This window comes from Perca flavescens, chromosome 23 (assembly GCF_004354835.1).
Source record: "Perca flavescens isolate YP-PL-M2 chromosome 23, PFLA_1.0, whole genome shotgun sequence".
Classification (NCBI taxonomy): Eukaryota; Metazoa; Chordata; class Actinopteri; order Perciformes; family Percidae; genus Perca; species Perca flavescens.
In genome coordinates this window covers 12,392,659-12,412,973 of record NC_041353.1, presented here as the reverse complement: position 1 = coordinate 12,412,973, position 20,315 = coordinate 12,392,659, and the positions used below count along the sequence as shown (strand labels likewise).

The following is a 20,315-nucleotide window of genomic DNA, read 5'->3' as shown; positions in this document are numbered from 1 at the left end:
GATCTACCCGGGACTGCGCGTGCCTGTATTGAAACAACAACAGTTTTTGTATCTGTCAATGCGGTGCATTACAATACATCTATGGCCCAGTACCGTAGGGACTTGGACAATGTTGTATGTGTAAAACTGTGGAAGATCAGATGTGCCATGATCTTCAAACAGTCTTTGACAGCGACACGTTCGTCAAGCAGGTGCTCACTGAACTTTGAAAGAGAAAAAAACTTTTGGACAAAGACCAGAGCCTTCCTTGGCCTGGATCTTTGATACTCGAGGCAATTTTTTTGACTGACTGAATAACTTTGAACCATATAAATAAAATAGATTTTTTATTCTGTATTATTTATATGCTCAACTATGCACGTTCAGCCCACAACACTTTATGGTATTAGATTTGAATATTTTCATCGGTTTATGTTTTGTTTCTTATGCTGATTTGTGTATTTATTTTAATCTTTTTTTTCTCTGCCCTAAACTGTAAACTTAGTTTTAAAAAAACAACTAATAAAGTCTTAGAAAAGAAGAAGAAATGATTAAAGAATGTGTTAAAAGCATTATTTGGAAAGTTATTGTGTGTGTGAAGACAGACTGTGGCTGACAAGTAGGCCATAACTGATATCTAATTGCAGTTTTTTGCAGATAATTTTTCTTTTTCTGTGCTTCCATTAGAGGCATGCAGGGGAGAGGGGAGAAGGAAGGGAGACTGCATGGTCCATGAGCTGGTTATCACGCTGACAATGATGTGATGACAATACTTCTGTTCTTCTTTTAAAGACTTTGAATGCAGGACTTTTAGGCTACTTATGATGGAGTATTTGGTTCTACTTTTGCTTAAAGTATCCAAATATCTCATTCATTGTACCAGTGTAATAGAAGTCATTTAAAGTGAGGTATTTCAACTTTCTCTTTCACAGAGACAAGGTGAAATTAATTAACATCCTATAGTACATCTGAAATTATTTTGTATAGTGTGAGAAGGAAACCAGCAACGTATTAAAAAAAATGGGACTCTCTTTGGCTAGTGAGGTAGTATGGACTCCTGTGCTCTTGTCTACTTAATTTTGTAATTAGAACCTCGCATTGACTGATTGTTTTTTCTTTATATTTTTCAATTGTGAACGAGGGAGAAATGTTTACCATTCCTGGGCTGTGGGTGGTAGGGGGTTCTTTTATTGTTCCCTTTCTTTGCTTTTTCTTGTGTAGGCTATTTATGGAAAAATGACTATTTAGCTTAAAAGAATTTTTTGCGTCACATTCTTTTTAAAAGTGACGCATTTCATCTCCCTGCTAGAAGTATTTAACAAAATACTACTAAATGTGCATTAAAATAAGGTAAGTTTTTCAGTGTAAAAGGAAAAAAACGGTGACATTTAATCCTGCTTTAAATAAGATAACGTTATTAACTCATTCTATCAAATGAAAAAAAAAATCAAATTGCATTTTGAGATCTTTTCATACCTCTCGTTATCTGATAATTTCTACTTGATTAATAACATTCTGATGATAGAAACATCTACAAAATGTGTTGACACTGAAGAAGTCAGGCAGCTTCGGTGAGCTCCGTAGGGTGCTGTGGTTGGGGTAAAGCGGAACGATTGGTTTCAGGTTTTATTTTCCGGGGGACCACAGAGCCGATCATGGCGACTCTCGGCGGCAGTCGTGGGGATCGTCTCGGCAACACTAATCAACAAAAGTCTTCTTTTGCATCTCCAGAGAAAGTTCGTGAACTTCTTAATGCAGGAGTGTCATCAACAGATATCGGATCCAACAGGTGCAATGTTTTAACAATCGCACGCTATTTTGATTTAAAATAGCATTTAGAACAAGTTGACGTTAGCTAATTTGGTTAGCCACTTAGCCTTGAAGCTCTGCTACTTGAGCCGTCTTCACTCAGAGTTATTTCAAGAGGGACGAGTCTCTACAGATTTGGGAGCTTGTAGGCCAGGAACGGGAGTTTGCACACCTTTGCTATTCTGGCTCGTTATTAGTCCATCTAACGGACAGATTGGTATGGTAGTCATTGTGCTATCGCTCCCATGCACTGTTGACGTTAAAGATAAGGGGGCTGGGGACCAAAGTTTTAATGTAACGTGGTCGTGTACTCTATTAGTCTGCTATTCATTTCTGGAGTATTGTCCACTTGCTGCCCAGCCATCAAGGCCAGTACATTTGGTTTGACTTCCTACTGTGCATTACATTTAGCAGACAGATCTTGGTAAGCAGCAAGGAAGAATGGAGCTAGTCATTGTTTTATCTCGATTCGCAAATTCCATTCAGGTGAAATGTTTAACTGCATGTATATAAAATTGGTGGGTCTACAGCAAGCATTCCTGTATAGTGGTGGTTTATAGTCTAGTTTTGTTTACCATTCAAATAATAAGTAAGTGTTTGAAACTAAAGATGTTTTTTTCCTTTATGGGCATTTCAGTGGACAAGGAAATGTGAAAGTTCTGGAAGTAAAAAGCAACACTCAAGCACCCTGCGAAGCAACAAACAAAGAAGCCTTTTTCTCAAGAGTGGAAACTTATTCAATATCCTTTCACTTATTTTGACCTTTTGACCCAGTTTATTTTACATTACAAAGACAGCATTTGTTGATCTATAATTTGTATGTTTTTTTTTTATATTTCACGTATGAAGAGACTTGGATGATCCATGTGGGAAATGTATAGATATTTAATTCAGAGTTATAATAAATGTGACGATAGGCTACTTGTTTTGTGTCTGAGTGAAATTTTCCTTAGCATAGCACTGTTTGAAATGGGCAGGGAAACCCCGCACACTGTCCCCTCTGGTGTGTGCCAGATATGGCTGGATCAACGTTGGCTGTGATATGCTCAAGTGCTCCAGTTGCCAGGCTTTCCTTTGTGCATCACTACAACCAACTTTAGACTTTGAAAAATGTGAGCAAAACTTAAGTAACAGAAAAATACAAGGGCACACTTTTTATTTTTGGCAAGGTAGGGCAGATTATGCTAGTCTGCAAAAAATGAAAGGTCAAACAACTATCCTTGTTTCTTTAATAGATGGATCCCGCATTGCAGAGATATCGAGGCAGCTTCAGATGCAGCATGAGAAGTTTTGCCCCTGGCCTGACTTTCCATGCCCAGGTAGGAGCAAGCATTTTGTATTGCATGCATACACCAATAAAATGATCTATACCATGACCATGTCATTTCAGCTGAATTAACCCTGAGGATCCACTTGATGGTTGAGATAAATGTTGTCGTTTCAGAGCGTTTCTGGCAGGTTCCAGCCTGTGAACCATCGGCACTTCTCACTGCCTTCTTAGAGCGCTTCCAGAGCACTTGTCTCATTGCACAGCAGCTGCCTGCCATGAAGCCAGAGCAGCTAAAGTCTATGGTAAGACCGAGTCTTGGATACTGACAAAAATGCACTCTGAAGCATTATGAACATTTTTCATATTACAGAAAGGCCTTTGAAGAATGCTTCCAGGAGATTATGTTAAAGGTGCTCTAAGTGATGTGACGCGTTTTTTAGGCTACAACATTTTTTGTCACATACAGCAAACATCTCCTCACTATCCGCTAGCTGCCTGTACCCTGAACACACTGTAAAAAAAACGCGGTCTCTGAAGACAGCTCAGGCTCCACAAATGGCAACAAAAACAAACCGCGCCAACCTGCACCACAAACCGTAACAAACAGCGTTCCAGCCAATAACCGACAAGAAAGAGCTGGTTGAGTCATGAATACGCATTGTGGAAGTAGCCTACGTGCAAACGCTGCTGCAGTGATGGCTCAACCAGCTCCTTCTTGTCGGTTATTGGCTGGAACACAGTTTGTTATGGTTCAGTTTTGTTATGGGGCAGGTTGGCGCAGTTGTTTTTTTTTGCCGTTTGTGGAGCCTGAGCTGCCTGTGTTCAGGGTACAGGCAGCTAGCGGATAGTGAGGAGATGTTTGCTGTATGTGACGAAAAATGTTGTAGCCTAAAAAACACGTCACATCACTTAGAGCACCTTTTAAGGACAGTCAGATTCATTCTAGTAAATATTGAACTTTATCTGTGGATGTATTCAACAATTAGAAAACATAGCATTTCCAGTTGTTCACATGTTACTAATGTCCACCGTTTTATTGCAGTCTTTGACTGAGGATGTAATCAGTGTTATACTGCAGCTGATCGAGGACGAACAAAAGAGAACGGGACGTTCTCCATGTTCTGAACCTTTGGCTGTCCAGGTGGCTGCATGCATTGTTTCTCTCTGTGGCTGGGCTGCAAGGTGAGATGAAACTACCCTTTTGCTGTACTTGACTCTTCAATACACGTGCTCAATACATTTTTTAGTACACACAACTTGATATTGCCATAAACTAGAGTAAGCAAACACAGAAGCTAATTTCCAATGTCGAATAAATTGTCAATCATGTACTAGTTGTAAAGTACAGGGGAAGTAATTTAGGAAACTGAGAGTAACATTTTTAACACTCCTCCACCTGATCAAGATGTCTGAGCCATGGATTTCTCTATCTTAGCCCAGCTCTGCATGCCATGAACCTGCCCATCCTCACCTGCTCGTACTGTATGCGCAAGGTGGGTTTGTGGAACTTCCACCAGATGGAGGGAAATGGAGGCGATGGAGATGCCTCACCAAACACTGAAGGCCCCTCTGCTCAAGCAACAGGTCCTGCCCCCGCAGCTACGCATGAGGGCCAAGGGGACCCGTCTGCTTCTGCCTCAGCCTCCTCTGCTACAACTCCATGTCGCATGAAGCTGAGGAGCCAGGACTCCACCCGCTCTGACCAGGCAAGCTTTAAGCAAATGAAGGTTGACCAACTAAATAAGCTAGGCTCATATGCATATGGTAATATTAAGCAGAATTACTTTACTCTATGTATAACAATGGCAAGTGTACTGGGTTGCTTTTTTACCTTGCTCTGGTGTGTGTTACAGAGTGAGGGAACGTCTTCCCCTGTGTCTTTGCGTGCGCGAAGCAGAGACTCACCAAGCCCCAGTGAAGAGCTGCCAAGTCTTTTGCCCAGGGGAAAAAGGTCTGCAACTCGCAGTAGAGGACAGGGGGACACCTCTGGGGCTGATGGTGCTGCGAGCCTGCAGCACCCTCCTAAACGCCTGTGCCTGTCATCAGTTGGTGGTCCTGTAAGAACTAACATTACTACTGATTTCACACCTTGTTTTTTTACAGTTTTATTATGGCACAGGACTCCATAACTTTTAATACAGTGCTGCATAGTCATTAAGTCAAATGTTTTGAGAGTAATATCAATGACTGTAACACTTGTAGTCAAGTAGGGCTGCACTCATCACATGTCGATTCTTACCTCTATGCAGTCTCATTCTTGCGTGACAGATTTTGCCACATTTACATTAGCAAAGAGATTGGTTCATCAAAGTCAGTGCTCCTAGTTTCTTTATAAGTAGCATCAGCAAATGATGATGATGAAAGCACCTAGTTTGCAAGCAGTGTTTTGTCATAATCATAGCACAAGAGGTTAACCCTATACATTTGTGCAAACACCTGAAATGTCATCAAATAATAATATCAACATACCTGACAAGCTCTCAAAGGCACACAGAGATCACAGATGCTATATCTTGATCCAGACATAGTTTCCCTAAGAATCATGAGAGAAACAAGTTTTTCAGATCAGAATTCTCAATTTATCCAGTATTTGACACACCTAATTCAAGGCAATTCTGTATAACCGATATCCTAATGGTATTTCAGGATGGGCTCCTGCACAAGAATGCATTTGACCCCCTCGCTCAGCACAGAGACTGGTGTCCCTGGATCTCTGCGGGAAAGGAGAATGTGGATCCAGGGGCAAACTCCTTTTTGGATGGAGTCTCAGAGCTTAATCAGCAGGGCTGGAAGGCTGCTCTTGACCTCCTCATGCCCATGAAGAAGAACTCCAGTACAGCAGGAGGCAGTCCAGGACAGGCAAGTCAAGACTTATGAAAGATTCAGGATTTTTATTTGCCATTTGTGCATACACCAAACAGTCCAGGCACATAGGAATTCTTGTGCAGGCTCTTTGAGTCAAGTAAAAAGAGTTAAGGGCAAAGAAACTTTGCATTTGAAAACAGAAATGACCACAACACATCCTCTGGAGAAAGATGCATAGCAATACATGGATGGACATGCTAATTTCAGTTTTGTTATTACTGTTACCACTTGGCTTTGTAGCGTTAATTTAAACAATATGTGACATTTTTCTATTCTCTCTTTCCTCCCAGGGCCCTAGGGACAAGTCTAAAAGGGTGTTTGCTATATTCCGTCAGTGGCAGGTATCCTCCTCTCCGTCTCAGTAGACTGTTTCCATCCAAACAGCATCACAACACTGAATTGATGAACAGACCTGCCCTCTTTTTTGTGGTACAGAGTCTGTAGTACCAATGACAGGAGTGTCATATCATATCAATGTTTGCCATCGTGTTTACAGTCACTGTTTCTGGAGGGAAAGAAAGTTGATTGTATCTGTAGGCAAATAAGTGTCTTCTCTGTGAACTGAAATATGTGAAGGATGCCTGTGTGGCTTTAAAACCTTTGAATTCATCATCGAAATTGGGATGTGCAGATATTGGGGCCTCTTTAAGCCTTGTATAATGTGTACACATCTAAGTGTTGTTAATTGGTCACAAACAAGGCTTACTATTACTATTTACCTCACATGAGGATAGCTTGGATAGTCCTTCATGACATTGTGGTAGTCTGGATTTCTGTGGGACACGAGACAAGAAATCCATTATCGTGAGAGGGCCAAATGGCTTGACACTGGAAAGGCAATGTTTACCTTCAATGTATGGTGAGTCATTTCGTGAGTGGTCAATTTTTAACCTCTGATTAGCAAAGAAAACTGTGAGGAAGTCATTTTTGTGTGTGTACTGTTGTGCTTGAAGCTAACATGTATACAAATTCTCTTTTGAAAAGAACAATCCTTTTTGGAGTAGGGAAATGTTTGTTTTAATTTTGTCAATCCTGATTACTGCAGGCAGGAAGAACCATGTGCCATGAATTTCAAACCTGTTTTGATTCAAATTCAGGATCCCTGTACTGCATTTTTGCCTTCCAGTGACATCTCATTATTAATGCAGTACTCTTTTTCTTGCATGTGCTTTTATCTTCGTAGTTTCCTAAAAGGGTTTAATAAAATGCTCTTCTGAAAGTTTGTTTCACTTTGCATGTTGAACCACTGACATTTCAACCAATGAAAATATTAATTAGAAATGATTATATTGTTAATACAAGGAAAATACATTAAGTACATTCAGATATACCTCTTGCAAATATTTTATTACCCATTGTTGCATCTTGCACAGTGACAGACTTCTGAAAGATTTATTTTCTGGTATTTCACATAGTTGTGATTTGGGATTAGCTAATCTATTCCAGTTGCTGCTATATGTTACCAATCAGCAATCATTGGCAGCCATGTGTTGCCTGAAAACATTTTAGGATGAAAGTTATACAAAGACTGTATGTTCCTTAGAATTCTCAGTTTTATGCAAATGACAATTTCTATGACAGTCTTGTCACTGCATCAGTATGGGGACCCAAGAAAAAGCATTGGCTTTGATGAGGCTGTCTTTGGAGCAATGGTATATTTTTAGCCATGGTTGTGCTATTAAAAACATTCTCTTTATTGGGGTTCATGTGTATCCTGTAATGATGTATATTTCAACCTCACTTAAGTCTGATTTGGCCATTTAACAAAAAAAAGCTTGCCATAAATTAGCTGATTTAAGTTTTGTTCCCCTAAAAAGATTCAAAGATCTATGCTCAGCAACCTTTCCCCCACTGTTTGTATCGTTGGAAAAAGGTTTTCTTCCAAGGATTGTTAGCTGTGGCCAGACATTTTGAGTTATGTATCTTGCTATTCAGCACCTGGGTGTGTCCCTTAACATCTTCTGAAGAAGTGGAAGACAACTTTATAGTTAGGTTTCTTCAATGTCTTAATATTTTTCTATCGTTTCTAAATCCCCAAATAGAAAATAACAATGTAATTGGTATCAAAATGTACTTTAGCATGCAATTTAAGATACAAAACCAAAACCAAAGGTGTTCTAAATAAACTACAAAGATGAGCCATTTGTGTTGGTCGCAGATATATGACGTAGCCGCGGAGGGATCCTCGCTTGTCAGAACCATAGTCAGAACGCTGAGAGCCAGTGAACAGCAGAAGTCCAACGTTAGCTCAGCCTCAACTACTCATTAGGACAGAGACATTGAACTGAGAAGACGTTTGCTGTGAACATTTCTGAAAGCAAATGTTAACTTTCGGATAGTAACGTTTGCTGGACTGTCTAGCGTTTCGGGGGCTAGCTTTCAGTTTACTTACTGGTGTTCTGCGGTGGAAATAGGAAAAATGTCGTCTCCAAGTCCGGGTAAAAGGCGAATGGATACCGACGTGGTGAAACTGTATCCTTTCTGAACATAAACAACAGTCGCTCATTCGCTGTCTAGTCAGCTATGTCCTGATGTAGCTAACTGGAAATGTGACATTAGCAGACCCTATTTTGTTGATGTTTGTTTGTCTTGGTAACCCAAAGCAGAAAGAGCTTTCATTGTGAATGACTGGTGTTTTTGTGTAAACAACGTTTTGCTAGCAAAGCCAAGTGTTAGCTATTTATGTCCTGCGAACCTTCAGTCGCTTATCGGGACAGCTTTGTTAGATAATCACATAGGTCCCATGTCCTTTTTAGCATTTTTCCAACTCTGTATATTTGTAACGTTAGCTGTCTAGCTTGCTGTCTATATTTGAAAATTACTGCAACAGCCGAACAGACCAACTAACGTCCTTCTCCTTTTCCAGGAAGGTCTGTCATCTTGTTGCACCACCAATAGACCTGAAAGCGATAGACTGTATTAACACCTTATGGCAATTTGGTTTCTTTGTCCAGCCTGTTGTTAGAGGAGTTTAGTCAAACTGCCCCTACACGTTGACACAGGAGCTTGTTTACATAACGTAAGGCTAACGTCAACTGAAAAATGCTGCTGTCTTTTGTTCTACTCTCGTAAAAACGTTGGCGTTATTGCAGAATGTATAGCATTCTGGGGCTTATTAGCTTTACTTTGTAACCCTACTAAGGGGTTTCTAATTGTGTTATTGCATCTGCCACTTGAAATGTTACCTTGTAACGCTGCTGAGCTGGCTGGCTAGCCTGCTGGTTAATTTCAACATCAAAATGGCCACCTGATCTGTGTGCCTCACTGTACCTCGGTGTTTGCAGGCAAATATATGGGAGGTTAACTTGTATAATTTTTGTAGTTGTAATTTGTTTGTTTTCTATAAATATTGGAGTGAACGTGACAGCTGTTAGTTAAGTGGTAAAGCAGGTGTCATGAGCCTTCAGTCGTTTTCACTGAGGAATGCTTTAACTTTTATCTATTTGTGTTCTGTTTTTCAAGTCGATGTCACCATGTTTACTTTTGTCCTGCTGATTTATTTGTTCAGCTTCACTTCACTGACAGAGGGAGCTCCACATTGAACCTTAACAATTCATTTCCAGTCCATACAATGTTCTAGAAAACAGTATGAACAAGTAGTATTGTTTTTGTCCCAGCACAATGGAAACCAGCTTTATGATTGGGTAGCCTGTTACTAGCCGGAAACCATAAGAGGGAGGGACTTAGAACAGCTGATGGGATGGCTGTACAGCTTAGTCAAATATGGGACTAGAACTGGGCTGGTCAAAACAAACCATAAACAAGGGGAAGTTGTCTCAACAGGATCAACATAATGGTTAAAAAGGAAAAGTTTGAAAGTTTCTGTAGTTTGCTTCTGAAATTGAGGAATAATTGTATTCTGAGTTATGTTTGCAAATATAGACCTAACCTATCTGACTCATGCAATACTGTGCATTTCATAATACATCCTGTCTAATACCATCACATTAGAGTTGGAATATCAGTGGTCTATAGATACATTGAAACCGCATTTGGCTGCAGTATGTGAACTCACATCAACAAGGAAGGTGAAGCTATTTCTTTTTAAGCTACATTTCTCTTGTTATTTTGGCATGTGGCCTAAGGCATTGTATTACGTCTGCTAGGTAGCAACAGTGCTTGTTTGAGCAAGTTTATGCTTGCCCCCCCGCACACACACACACACACACACACACACACACACACACACACACACACACACTTGACTCCACTAACGTGTAGGCTATGGCAGCCATGACAGAGTGGTGAAGCAGACAGACCAAGAGCAGCACACAGACATGCAGCCTTGCAGTAGTAGTACACCCCCTCTCCTTCCTGAGCTACTTGACTGACAGGCAAGAGCAGGTTTGCTATATGCCACCTGCTCAATTCCATACAATGACTGTGTTTGTTTTGTGATACCATGAGAGAGCCGTGGCCAGCAAGTGTTGAAGAAGACAGCCATGTGCGTTTAAGTGTAGGTTTGCAGAGTTGGGATTTACAGGCTTACATAGCACATAGGTTCACTGCTGACTAGTCCGTCTTGTTGGGTTAAAGTAGGGAGTTTCCAGGTTACTGTTATGGGAAACAGGTCCTTCTTTCTGTTTGTGTCCCCAGAACAAAACTAGCAGTAACAACCTCCTCTCTGTGCTTTCTATCCTTGCGTCTCCCCCTGGTGTAACCAAAACCCGAAACTCACGCTGCCTTTTAGACAGGAGTGGCTTCTTTCTTATAGGCTGACACTGAGAACCCTAACACATTAATTTGCTGTGGCCACCGGAGAGCTGAGAATCTAGAGCGTTGGCCATAAGGGAATTCATGAAAATGAATGTCAGAATCACCTCAGTATGTCATATCACTGGGTTAAAGCTTTGTCCTAAGCCAGGCCCATGGATGGCAGCCTGTTTTCTGCACCAAATGTACAGCCTTTGTGTTAGCATGCCAGTACCCTAAACTAGTCCTGAATGGCAAGAGACAACTTGTTTATTGTCCAGTTCTTGCCAAACTGTAGTCCTAGACCTTAAATTAAATTTATTCTCCAATGACCTGCATACTTTTTGGCCACTGGCTATTCAGTCTTTCTCTTGGACAGGTTGCTTTTAATTTTGGAACACAGTGTTCTTGAACAGGAGTCTTAAGTGTTGTGTCATTTCATGTCATGAGCTTTACATTCAGTTAGTTCTTCTGTGGGGTTGACTGCACATACTGTGTTGCTAGTTGTGCTATTATTTGCATGTTTTCATCATTCTACTCACTTTACAAATGCTTTTAAGCAGTAAGCTGCTGGAATTTGAGCACAGGTAGGTTACAAAGAACTAAGCCTATTTTGAATGTTAACACAGGCTCTTGCAGTGTCTGGCCTATGGATTTGAATGCAGAGAATGGGAAAGAAATGGAAATGTGTAAAATGATCTGTACAGCAGTTTATATTCAGTCAAGAATGACCTGAAGAAGACATGTTTGTACAAATGTGTACTTTTATTATTATTGTGTGTATATGTGTGTGTGTGTGTGTATATATATATATATATATATATATATATATATATATATATATATATATATTATATATATATATATAAAATAAATATATATATATTTTTTTTTTTTAAAAAAAAAAAAAAAAAAAAATTAGAGAGATGGGATGTTAAGACATTTTTATGAAAACATGAAACTTTGAATTGCTGCTAGAAGGTCTGAAAGTGATTGGATAGCAGTTCTGTGAAGCATAGCCACCGGTGAATTATATTTGAGACTGTGGGGAAGTGTTGGGAGGGGTGTTGCATGCTTCATCAGCTCCAGTATCCTGGCATAAATACCAGCGTATATGGGTCTTAATCCCCCCAAATTAAGTGTATGATACAGGTATGTTTTATGTTATGTTTTTGCTTCATGTTTCTTCAACTTTTCTGAAGTAACTATTGAGGCAATACTTTAAGTAATCCTGGTTTATTCAACAGTCTACAATCAGGGGGTAGGCTTCTAGGGGCAGTGTCCACCTCCTTTTTTTATTTTAATGTCTTCCCCCTACTCCCTTCCCCACCACATCCCTCCATCCTCCCTGTGTGGAAACCAATCCAGAGCTTTATCTGCACTCCGCTTAGTGTTTCTGGCCTCATTGTGCCCTTGTAACATGACATCCGGACAGCATCAGTAGTGGAGTCTTTTGTGTTTCCCCGTTTACAGAAGGCCCTGCGACCTCCATCTCCCGCTGCTGTGTCAGACCATGTCACACAGTCACAGGCAGTTATTCTGCACCCATTGCTATTATTGTGGGACTGAACCAACTAGACACAGTTGACTGTAGTGAAGGAGCCAGCAGTTTTCTGCCTGTTCTTGACTGAGAGAGATTGATTGAATGAATAGGAGCACGATGGACTCATAATGAGAATGGGGAAAGCGCTGGTCTGACTCTGAAGTTGTATAAACAAAATGGTTTGTTATTATGGTGTACCATTATGTTGACAGCAAAAATGGTATATAGTGTGGCCGGTTAGCTCAGTTGTTAGAGCAGGCACACCTATATAGAGGTTTATTTCTTGATGCAGAAGGTCCAGGGCTTGAGTCCAACCTGCGACAGTTTTCCTGCATGTCTTCCCCCTCTCTCTCCCATTCATGTCTGTCTTATCATTAAAAGGCAGAAATGCCCATTTTAAAAAAAAAAAAAAAAAAAAAAAAAAAAAAGGCATATAGTGTAAGTATGTATGTACACACACACACACACACACAGTGTAGTAGTACAAGTATTTGATACACTGCCGATTTTGCAGGTTTTCCCACTTACAAAACATGTTAAAGTCTGTCATTTTTAATCATAGGTACTCTTCAACTGTGAGTGACGGAATCTAAAACAAAAATCCAGAAAAATCACATTGTATGATTTAAGTAATTAATTTGCATTTTATTGCATGACATAAGTATTTGATACATCAGAAAAGCAGAACTTAATATTTGGTACAGAAACCTTTGTTTGCAATTACAGAGATCATAAGTTTCCTGTAGTTCTTGACCAGGTTTGCACACACTGCAGCAGGGATTTTGGCCCACTCCTCCATACAGACCTTCTCCAGATCCTTCAGGTTTCGGGGCTGTTGCTAGGCAATACGGACTTTCAGCTCCCTCCAAAGATTTTCTATTGGGTTCCAGTCTGGAGACTGGCTAGGCCACTCCAGGACCTTGAGATGCTTCTTAGGGAGCCACTCCTTAGTTGCCCTGGCTGTGTGTTTCGGGTCGTTGTCATGCTGGAAGACCCAGCCACGACCCATCTTCAATGCTCTTACTGAGGGAAGGAGGTTGTTGGCCAAGATCTCGCGATACATGGCCCCATCCATCCTCCCCTCAATACAGTGCAGTTGTCCTGTCCCCTTTGCAGAAAAGCATCCCCAAAGAATGATGTTTCCACTTCCATGCTTCACGGTTGGGATGGTGTTCTTGCGGTTGTACTCATCCTTCTTCTTCCTCCAAACACAGCGAGTGGACTTTAATTTTAATCCATGACGGCGTAGTGTGTTACTAATGGTTTTCTTTGAGACTGTGGTCCCAGCTCTCTTCAGGTCATTGACCAGGTCCTGCCTTGTAGTTCTGGGCTGATCCCTCACCTTCCTCATGATCATTGATGCCCCACGAGGTGAGATCTTGCATGGAGCCCCAGACCGAGGGATATTGACCGTCATCTTGAACTTCTTCCATTTTCTAATAATTGCGCCAACAGTTGTTGCCTTCTCACCAAGCTGCTTGCCTATTGTCCTGTAGCCCATCCCAGCCTTGTGCAGGTCTACAATTTTATCCTTGATGTCCTTACACAGCTCTCTGGTCTTGGCCATTGTGGAGAGGTTGGAGTCTGTTTGTTTGAGTGTGTGGACAGGTGTCTTTTATACAGGTAACAAGTTCAAACAGGTGCAGGTAATGAGGTGTGTGTGTGTGTGTGTGTGTGTGTGTGTGTGTGTGTGTGTGTGTGTGTGTGTGTGTGTGTGTGTGTGTGTGTGTGTGTGTGTGTGTGTGTGTGTGTGTGTGTGTGTGTGTGTGTGTGTGTGTGTGTGTGTGTGTGTGTGTGTGTGTGTGTGTGTGTGTGTGTGTGTGTGTGTGTGTGTGTGTGTGTGACCGGTCAAAAGTTTGGGGACACTTAGAAATGTCCATTCCACTCCATTATAGACAGAATAGCAGCTGAGATCAGTTGCATTGTTTTTTTAATCAGGGAAGCTGTTTTCAGATTACATTATGTTCTTACACAATTGCAAAAGGGTTCTCGACTGTTGTAGAAAGAAGTGGCTGAAGAAACGCATGAAATGTCAATGCTTTTTGGTCTAAATGTCATACCCAAATTAAAAGTGGTACGGCTCCCATATACTTTGACACTCTGGGGTGTGCCTGATATCATTGGAAAGGAAACACTCAAGTTTTTGTTACAAGTGTCAGGGTGATTCTAGGCCTTACTGACACAGAGTTACATAGGCTAGAATGGAGTTTTTTTATTTCCGTCCAAGTCATACATCTGTAAAATGATTAGAATGCACTGCTGTAAACACATCTGACAGGTGACAGACAACACAGGGCATTAGGAATCCGTAAAAAATTCAGAAGCCAAAAGACTCAAAAATGGATTTTATATGATTTTTTTCTACAGATATGTCTTTGCATTTTTTTATTTCCATTTGAAAAGTGCAAAGAAAAAAGCCAAACTACAAAATACAACACTTCTCAAATACACAAACAAAGCCACATCAATCACCTTTCCAATGATATCAGGCACACCCCAGAGTTTCAAAGTATATGGGAGCTGGGCCACTTTTAACCTTAAGGGCCTTCTGTAAACGGGGAAACACAAAAGACTCCACTGCTGATGCTGTCCGGATGTCATGTTACAAGGGCACAATGAGGCCAAAAACACTAAACGGAGTGCAGATAAAGCTCTGGATTGGTTTCCACACAGGGAGGATGGAGGGATGTGGTGGGGAAGGGAGTAGGGGGAAGACATTAAAATAAAAAAAGGAGGTGGACACTGCCCCTAGAAGCCTACCCCCTGATTGTAGACTGTTGAATAAACCAGGATTACTTAAAGTATTGCCTCAATAGTTACTTCAGAAAAGTTGAAGAAACATGAAGCAAAAACATAACATAAAACATACCTGTATCATACACTTAATTTGGGGGGATTAAGACCCATATACGCTGGTATTTATGCCAGGATACTGGAGCTGATGAAGCATGCAACACCCCTCCCAACACTTCCCCACAGTCTCAAATATAATTCACCGGTGGCTATGCTTCACAGAACTGCTATCCAATCACTTTCAGACCTTCTAGCAGCAATTCAAAGTTTCATGTTTTCATAAAAATGTCTTAACATCCCATCTCTAATGTAATTACTTTTTTTAATATATATATATATATATATATATATATATATATATATATATATATATATATATATATATATATATATATATATATATATATATATATATATATATATATATATATATATATATATATATATATATACACACACACACACACACACAACACACAATAATAAAAAAGTACACATTTGTACAAACATGTCTTCTTCAGGTCATTCTTGACTGAATATAAACTGCTGTACAGATCATTTTACACATTTCCTTTTCTTTCCCATTCTCTGCATTCAAATCCATAGGCCAGACACTGCAAGAGCCTGTGTTAACATTCAAAATAGGCTTAGTTCTTTGTAACCTACCTGTGCTCAAATTCCAGCAGCTTACTGCTTAAAAGCATTTGTAAAGCGAGTAGAATGATGAAAACATGCAAATAATAGCACAACTAGCAACACAGTATGTGCAGTCAACCCCACAGAAGAACTAACTGAATGTAAAGCTCATGACATGAAATGACACAACACTTAAGACTCCTGTTCAAGAACACTGTGTTCCAAAATTAAAAGCAACCTGTCCAAGAGAAAGACTGAATAGCCAGTGGCCAAAAAGTATGCAGGTCATTGGAGAATAAATTTAATTTAAGGTCTAGGACTACAGTTTGGCAAGAACTGGACAATAAACAAGTTGTCTCTTGCCATTCAGGACTAGTTTAGGGTACTGGCATGCTAACACAAAGGCTGTACATTTGGTGCAGAAAACAGGCTGCCATCCATGGGCCTGGCTTAGGACAAAGCTTTAACCCAATGATATGACATACTGAGGTGATTCTGACATTCATTTTCATGAATTCCCTTATGGCCAACGCTCTAGATTCTCAGCTCTCCGCTAATGTGTGTGTGTGTGTGTGTGTGTGTGTATATTAGCGGGTTAGCGCTCTACCAATCAGATGGGTCATTTCAGTCCGACTGCCGGCAGTGCCCGCCCCGCCGATTTATAAATGTCAAATCGGCCAAAATGAAGGACGACGGCCCCTTGGAGGGACGACGGCACGGAACACAACTAACAGACTCGAGTCACCGACCTCGCCAGACTGTCCAACGGACGATTACCGGCTCTGTGTGTCCGGGCCTTAAGACAATGTAGGGAATGACCTACCTGCTGTACTGAACCAATGATTGTACGGAATTAGGAGGACTGAACTGAGATATTTATGGTGTCTTCGAGTCCTGGGAAAGCTGATAATATAATACTAGATTCAGATGTTTTTGTCTTGTACACAGTCAAATATAGTAAAATGTCTCCAGATGTAAGTGTCTGGGCTCTTGGGCTGATTTGTGTTAGTCTAAAAGCTTAAAAAATACTAGTTTCTGCTTCTCTATATCTACATCTTTTTTGCATTTGCGGAGTTTACATATGCCTTTGTCTGCGCCCATAGCTTGTATTCTTTTGTTAATGTGGTGATTAACAATTATTATTTTTCTTTTTTTTTCTTTTTTCAACACAACACCATGCAGGTATTTTTATACATTTGCTACATCATCCAGCACTAACCAAGCTCCTGCTCTTTTTCCTTTTTTATTTCTTCAGGAGTAAACGTAAGGTAACCTAGTATATTGTGGATGAGGCCCCTTCTAGTCAGGGGCCCCCACCTTGATTGACAATCCTGTTTTGGGGGTCCATGAGCAAGGCTTCTTTGACAGTAGATTTGAGGCCCTCACTGTTAATCCCACAGTGCAAACAGTGAAGCTTCCTGCACGCATGGCTGAGTTCCCTTAGAAAAACAGATGGACTGAAGTTCCTTTCTTTGTTTCACGTGATTTTTTTTTTTCTGTCACTCGGGAGTTCAGCCTGCCTCTGCCACTCATGTGCACTATTGCTTTAATGTGGAAAATCGAAAGAGTGATGATAGGCTAGCTACAAGTTTAGTCATACGTTAGAATATGGGCCAGTGACACAGAGTCCAGTTGTCTAAAAAATGTTGACTTTTAAAATAGCCCTTTCTTTTGGCTAAAATGTATGCCTATATGTATGAAGCAAAAGAACCTTATCAAAAAAGTGCAACCTACACTACCCACACCCTACACTTGACTCTATCTTGTAATCTGCCTCTGTGCGTCTCGTCTGTATGAAGTTGATAAAATGTAGCCATATCTGTTTCACTACACTGAAATTCGGGTTTGTTAGCGGTTTCCTCAACATGTCAGTGTTGAAATTCATGGTTTTTTTCATCTTTACAACAGACAGAAAATTTTGTCTGTTAGTAGATTTGCTCATTAAATGGTTGCTTCTGATTTAGGCCATTGTTTCTTCTGTCCTGGCTCAGTTTTGTGATCATTAATGATAATTTAATTTGTGTGTACATGCACGCAGCTCAGACGCGTGCATACACACAGAGACTCTGTGCTATTGCTGTAAATAGACTGTTGATTTAGTGAAGGGCTGAGTGGAGGAACAGCTGAGGGATTGACATTTTAATAGCAGTGGGTGGGCTCTCATCTCTCACCAGAGAAGACAAAGAATTTCGCCTGTGCAGTACTGTGCCACTCCAGCTCTCACACAAGGAGGTAGCCATCAGCTAACATAGTATAGTCAGGCCTGTATTTAATGGAAACCAAATATGCATTGCAAAATAATTATAATATTTTGGGTTAACTTTTGAGCATTAAGCTAGGTATATTTGTTTCTTCAGGTCTTTTTCTAATTGTTTGATTGCAAATGCAAATTGTAGATTGCAAAGACAGCTTTTGCATTTATGTACATTTTCAAAACGGTTACTATAATGTTGGTTGAAAATGTTAATTGCGATGTTTTAGCTTCAGCTGTGTTTACACATCTCTCGGTGAGCTGAGAAAACAGTCTTGTTAACACTTTACACAGGTCCAACATTTTAGGCTGCCTGTATACAAATTTTATGTGTGCTTTTTTTGTTTACTGTAAAGTAACTATTATAATTACAGTTGTAATTATTATTCATGTTAAATGTGTTCAAATTCTAGATGTTTACCTTTTTTAATTTTCAAAGCAGAAATGAAACTGAAGTATACTTAATTTACTTCCCATCCACCATTTAGTGAGTGCAGCACTTAACAGCTACCAGACATTTTCATGTTGGATTCAGTGAGTCAGGCCTTTGGGGCCATGTGTCCATTGATATGTAAAACGTGCTGCAAGGTTTTTTTCTGCACAGACCGCACACGCTGGCACCAAGTGCTTCATCAGAATTTAAACACTTACTTTGTCAGAACAAGCTGGGTAACTAACTTACTCTGTTCCATGTTACTGACATAGTTAGTAGCTCCATTAACAGCTGCATGGCTTTACAAAAGCCTAAGCCTTTTTACTCATACCGTACCCGTTTGTTTTGGAGTAATTGTCACTAAACTGAGCTCCAATGCAAAACCAGGGCTGTGACGCAGTTCTCATTATTAGCCTAAGCCTTGTGACTGTGACCATAAGAGTTTCTGAACTTGATCATCTGACCAATTGTTTTATTTACAGTAACTGCTGTCTAGTTTATTTCCTTAGATGATTTCAATAAGGAGAGACTTCATTTAAGAGTGAAATAAGTTTAATGAACATGATGCATAATAGGTTGATGAGTCTTTGGTGATTAGACTCTATCACAATGTTAATTCATAAGGGGTATAGAGGCTGTGGATATATAGGAATAGCCCCCCCCACCCCCCGGTGGAGGTGATGAAGGGATAAAGGAAGCCTGGGGCTTCTGATGGAGGAACCCTTGGTACTGGGAATGATGAGAACTGGAGGTGAATGGGGTGAGGAGTAGAGATGCACGGATTACATCTTTCTAGGCCGATTCCGATTTTTCATTGAGTTTGACCAGCCGATACCGATTTTAGCCGATTCTGATTTAATTTTTTCTAACCACTTTACAGCACACACAAATATTTATTTTTTATCTTTTCTTTAATAGAAAATTTTACATTTAGCATAGAACATAGAACATTTTTAGAATAGATAATCGATAGCTATAAAATAGAACTATAAATTACTCCTGGTGTGGGAAATTAAGACCCATTTAAAGTGCAGTGTTATGGAAGAACCATTTCCTTCTTTTCACATCCAATATCCAACTAAATTTAGAGAGAGAGAGAGCTCTGCAGAGCCGCGTATAATTACGACTTTATGACATTTCATAAACAGCTGATTTGAGCGGCAGTGCACAGCTGCTACATGCATATAGCAGAAACCCTGCATATGCACATGTGGTGCTGTTGTTGCGCGATGTTAATCATGCGCCGCCCGAGTAAAATCTGCATATGTCAGACTGACCGGCAGGTCGCCGGTCATGGCCGATGACGTGAAAATCGTCCAATTCTGGTCACGGGCCTGTCAATCGGTGCATCTCTAGTGAGTAAGGTTGCATTGATTTAGCCTGAAATGACAACTGGCAGCAGAAGAGAGCAGAACAGATTTAAAGTTTGAACGCAACAACGTGATAGCTCAAAGAGATTGTGGCAAATGTGGTTGGTTAAACTGAAAGAGTAAACGCCCACATTCAGCTGATGACAATGCAGCTGATTAGGTTGAGAGAGAGAAATGTGAAGCATAGAAGTCTTCGTGAAAGAATTTATGCTGAGCTTCATTAGTGAGGCAGCAGTAGCTGGCAGAGTATAGAAGAGTAAGAATAAACACAAGGATTCTTCAGGGTTAAGGGTTAGGGGGTGTTTTGTCAAATACAGCTAGCTAATTTGATCTTTTTTGTTGTTTTCACTTTGATGTAACCCGAAAGGACTTCTTACTTAAACCAAATCTACACTGCATTTAATTTTATTATACAACACAAGCAACAGGCAAGTTGCATATTGATTGATTATTAATAGCTTGATAAAACATCTGAAATATCAGATTGGAATAGGCAGATCCTTATTGTCATTATGTCATGTAAATGAAAAGGTTGTAGTCTGGATGAATGGGAGCAGTTTTTAAACTTGACTTCTTGTCTAATTCATTCTCATTTTCATCTCCTTTAAACTCACCATAAACACAGGATTATTTATCTAGTGATAAGTCAATACGCTGGGGTGTGAGGGGGTTTC

General features: G+C 40.2%; 2 protein-coding genes across 2 annotated transcripts in view; both read left to right on the top strand.

The window, feature by feature from the left end:
- The first annotated feature begins 1,546 nt into the window (after positions 1–1,546).
- Positions 1,547–7,142, top strand: zc3hc1 (zinc finger, C3HC-type containing 1). Its single transcript, XM_028570489.1, has 10 exons — positions 1,547–1,768; positions 2,426–2,528; positions 2,750–2,900; positions 3,024–3,107; positions 3,233–3,360; positions 4,101–4,240; positions 4,494–4,764; positions 4,912–5,115; positions 5,705–5,917; positions 6,214–7,142. Exons 1-10 carry the CDS (start codon positions 1,635–1,637, stop codon positions 6,286–6,288), a joined length of 1,503 nt encoding a protein of 500 aa, XP_028426290.1. The 5' UTR covers positions 1,547–1,634; the 3' UTR covers positions 6,289–7,142.
- Positions 7,143–8,107: 965 nt separating this feature from the next.
- Positions 8,108–20,315, top strand: part of ube2h (ubiquitin-conjugating enzyme E2H (UBC8 homolog, yeast)) — a 30,611-nt gene continuing 18,403 nt past the window's right edge. The window contains exon 1 of the mRNA XM_028571127.1: positions 8,108–8,395. Within this exon, the coding sequence (XP_028426928.1) occupies positions 8,343–8,395 (53 nt within the window). The 5' untranslated portion in view covers positions 8,108–8,342. The remainder of the gene's footprint in view (positions 8,396–20,315) is intronic.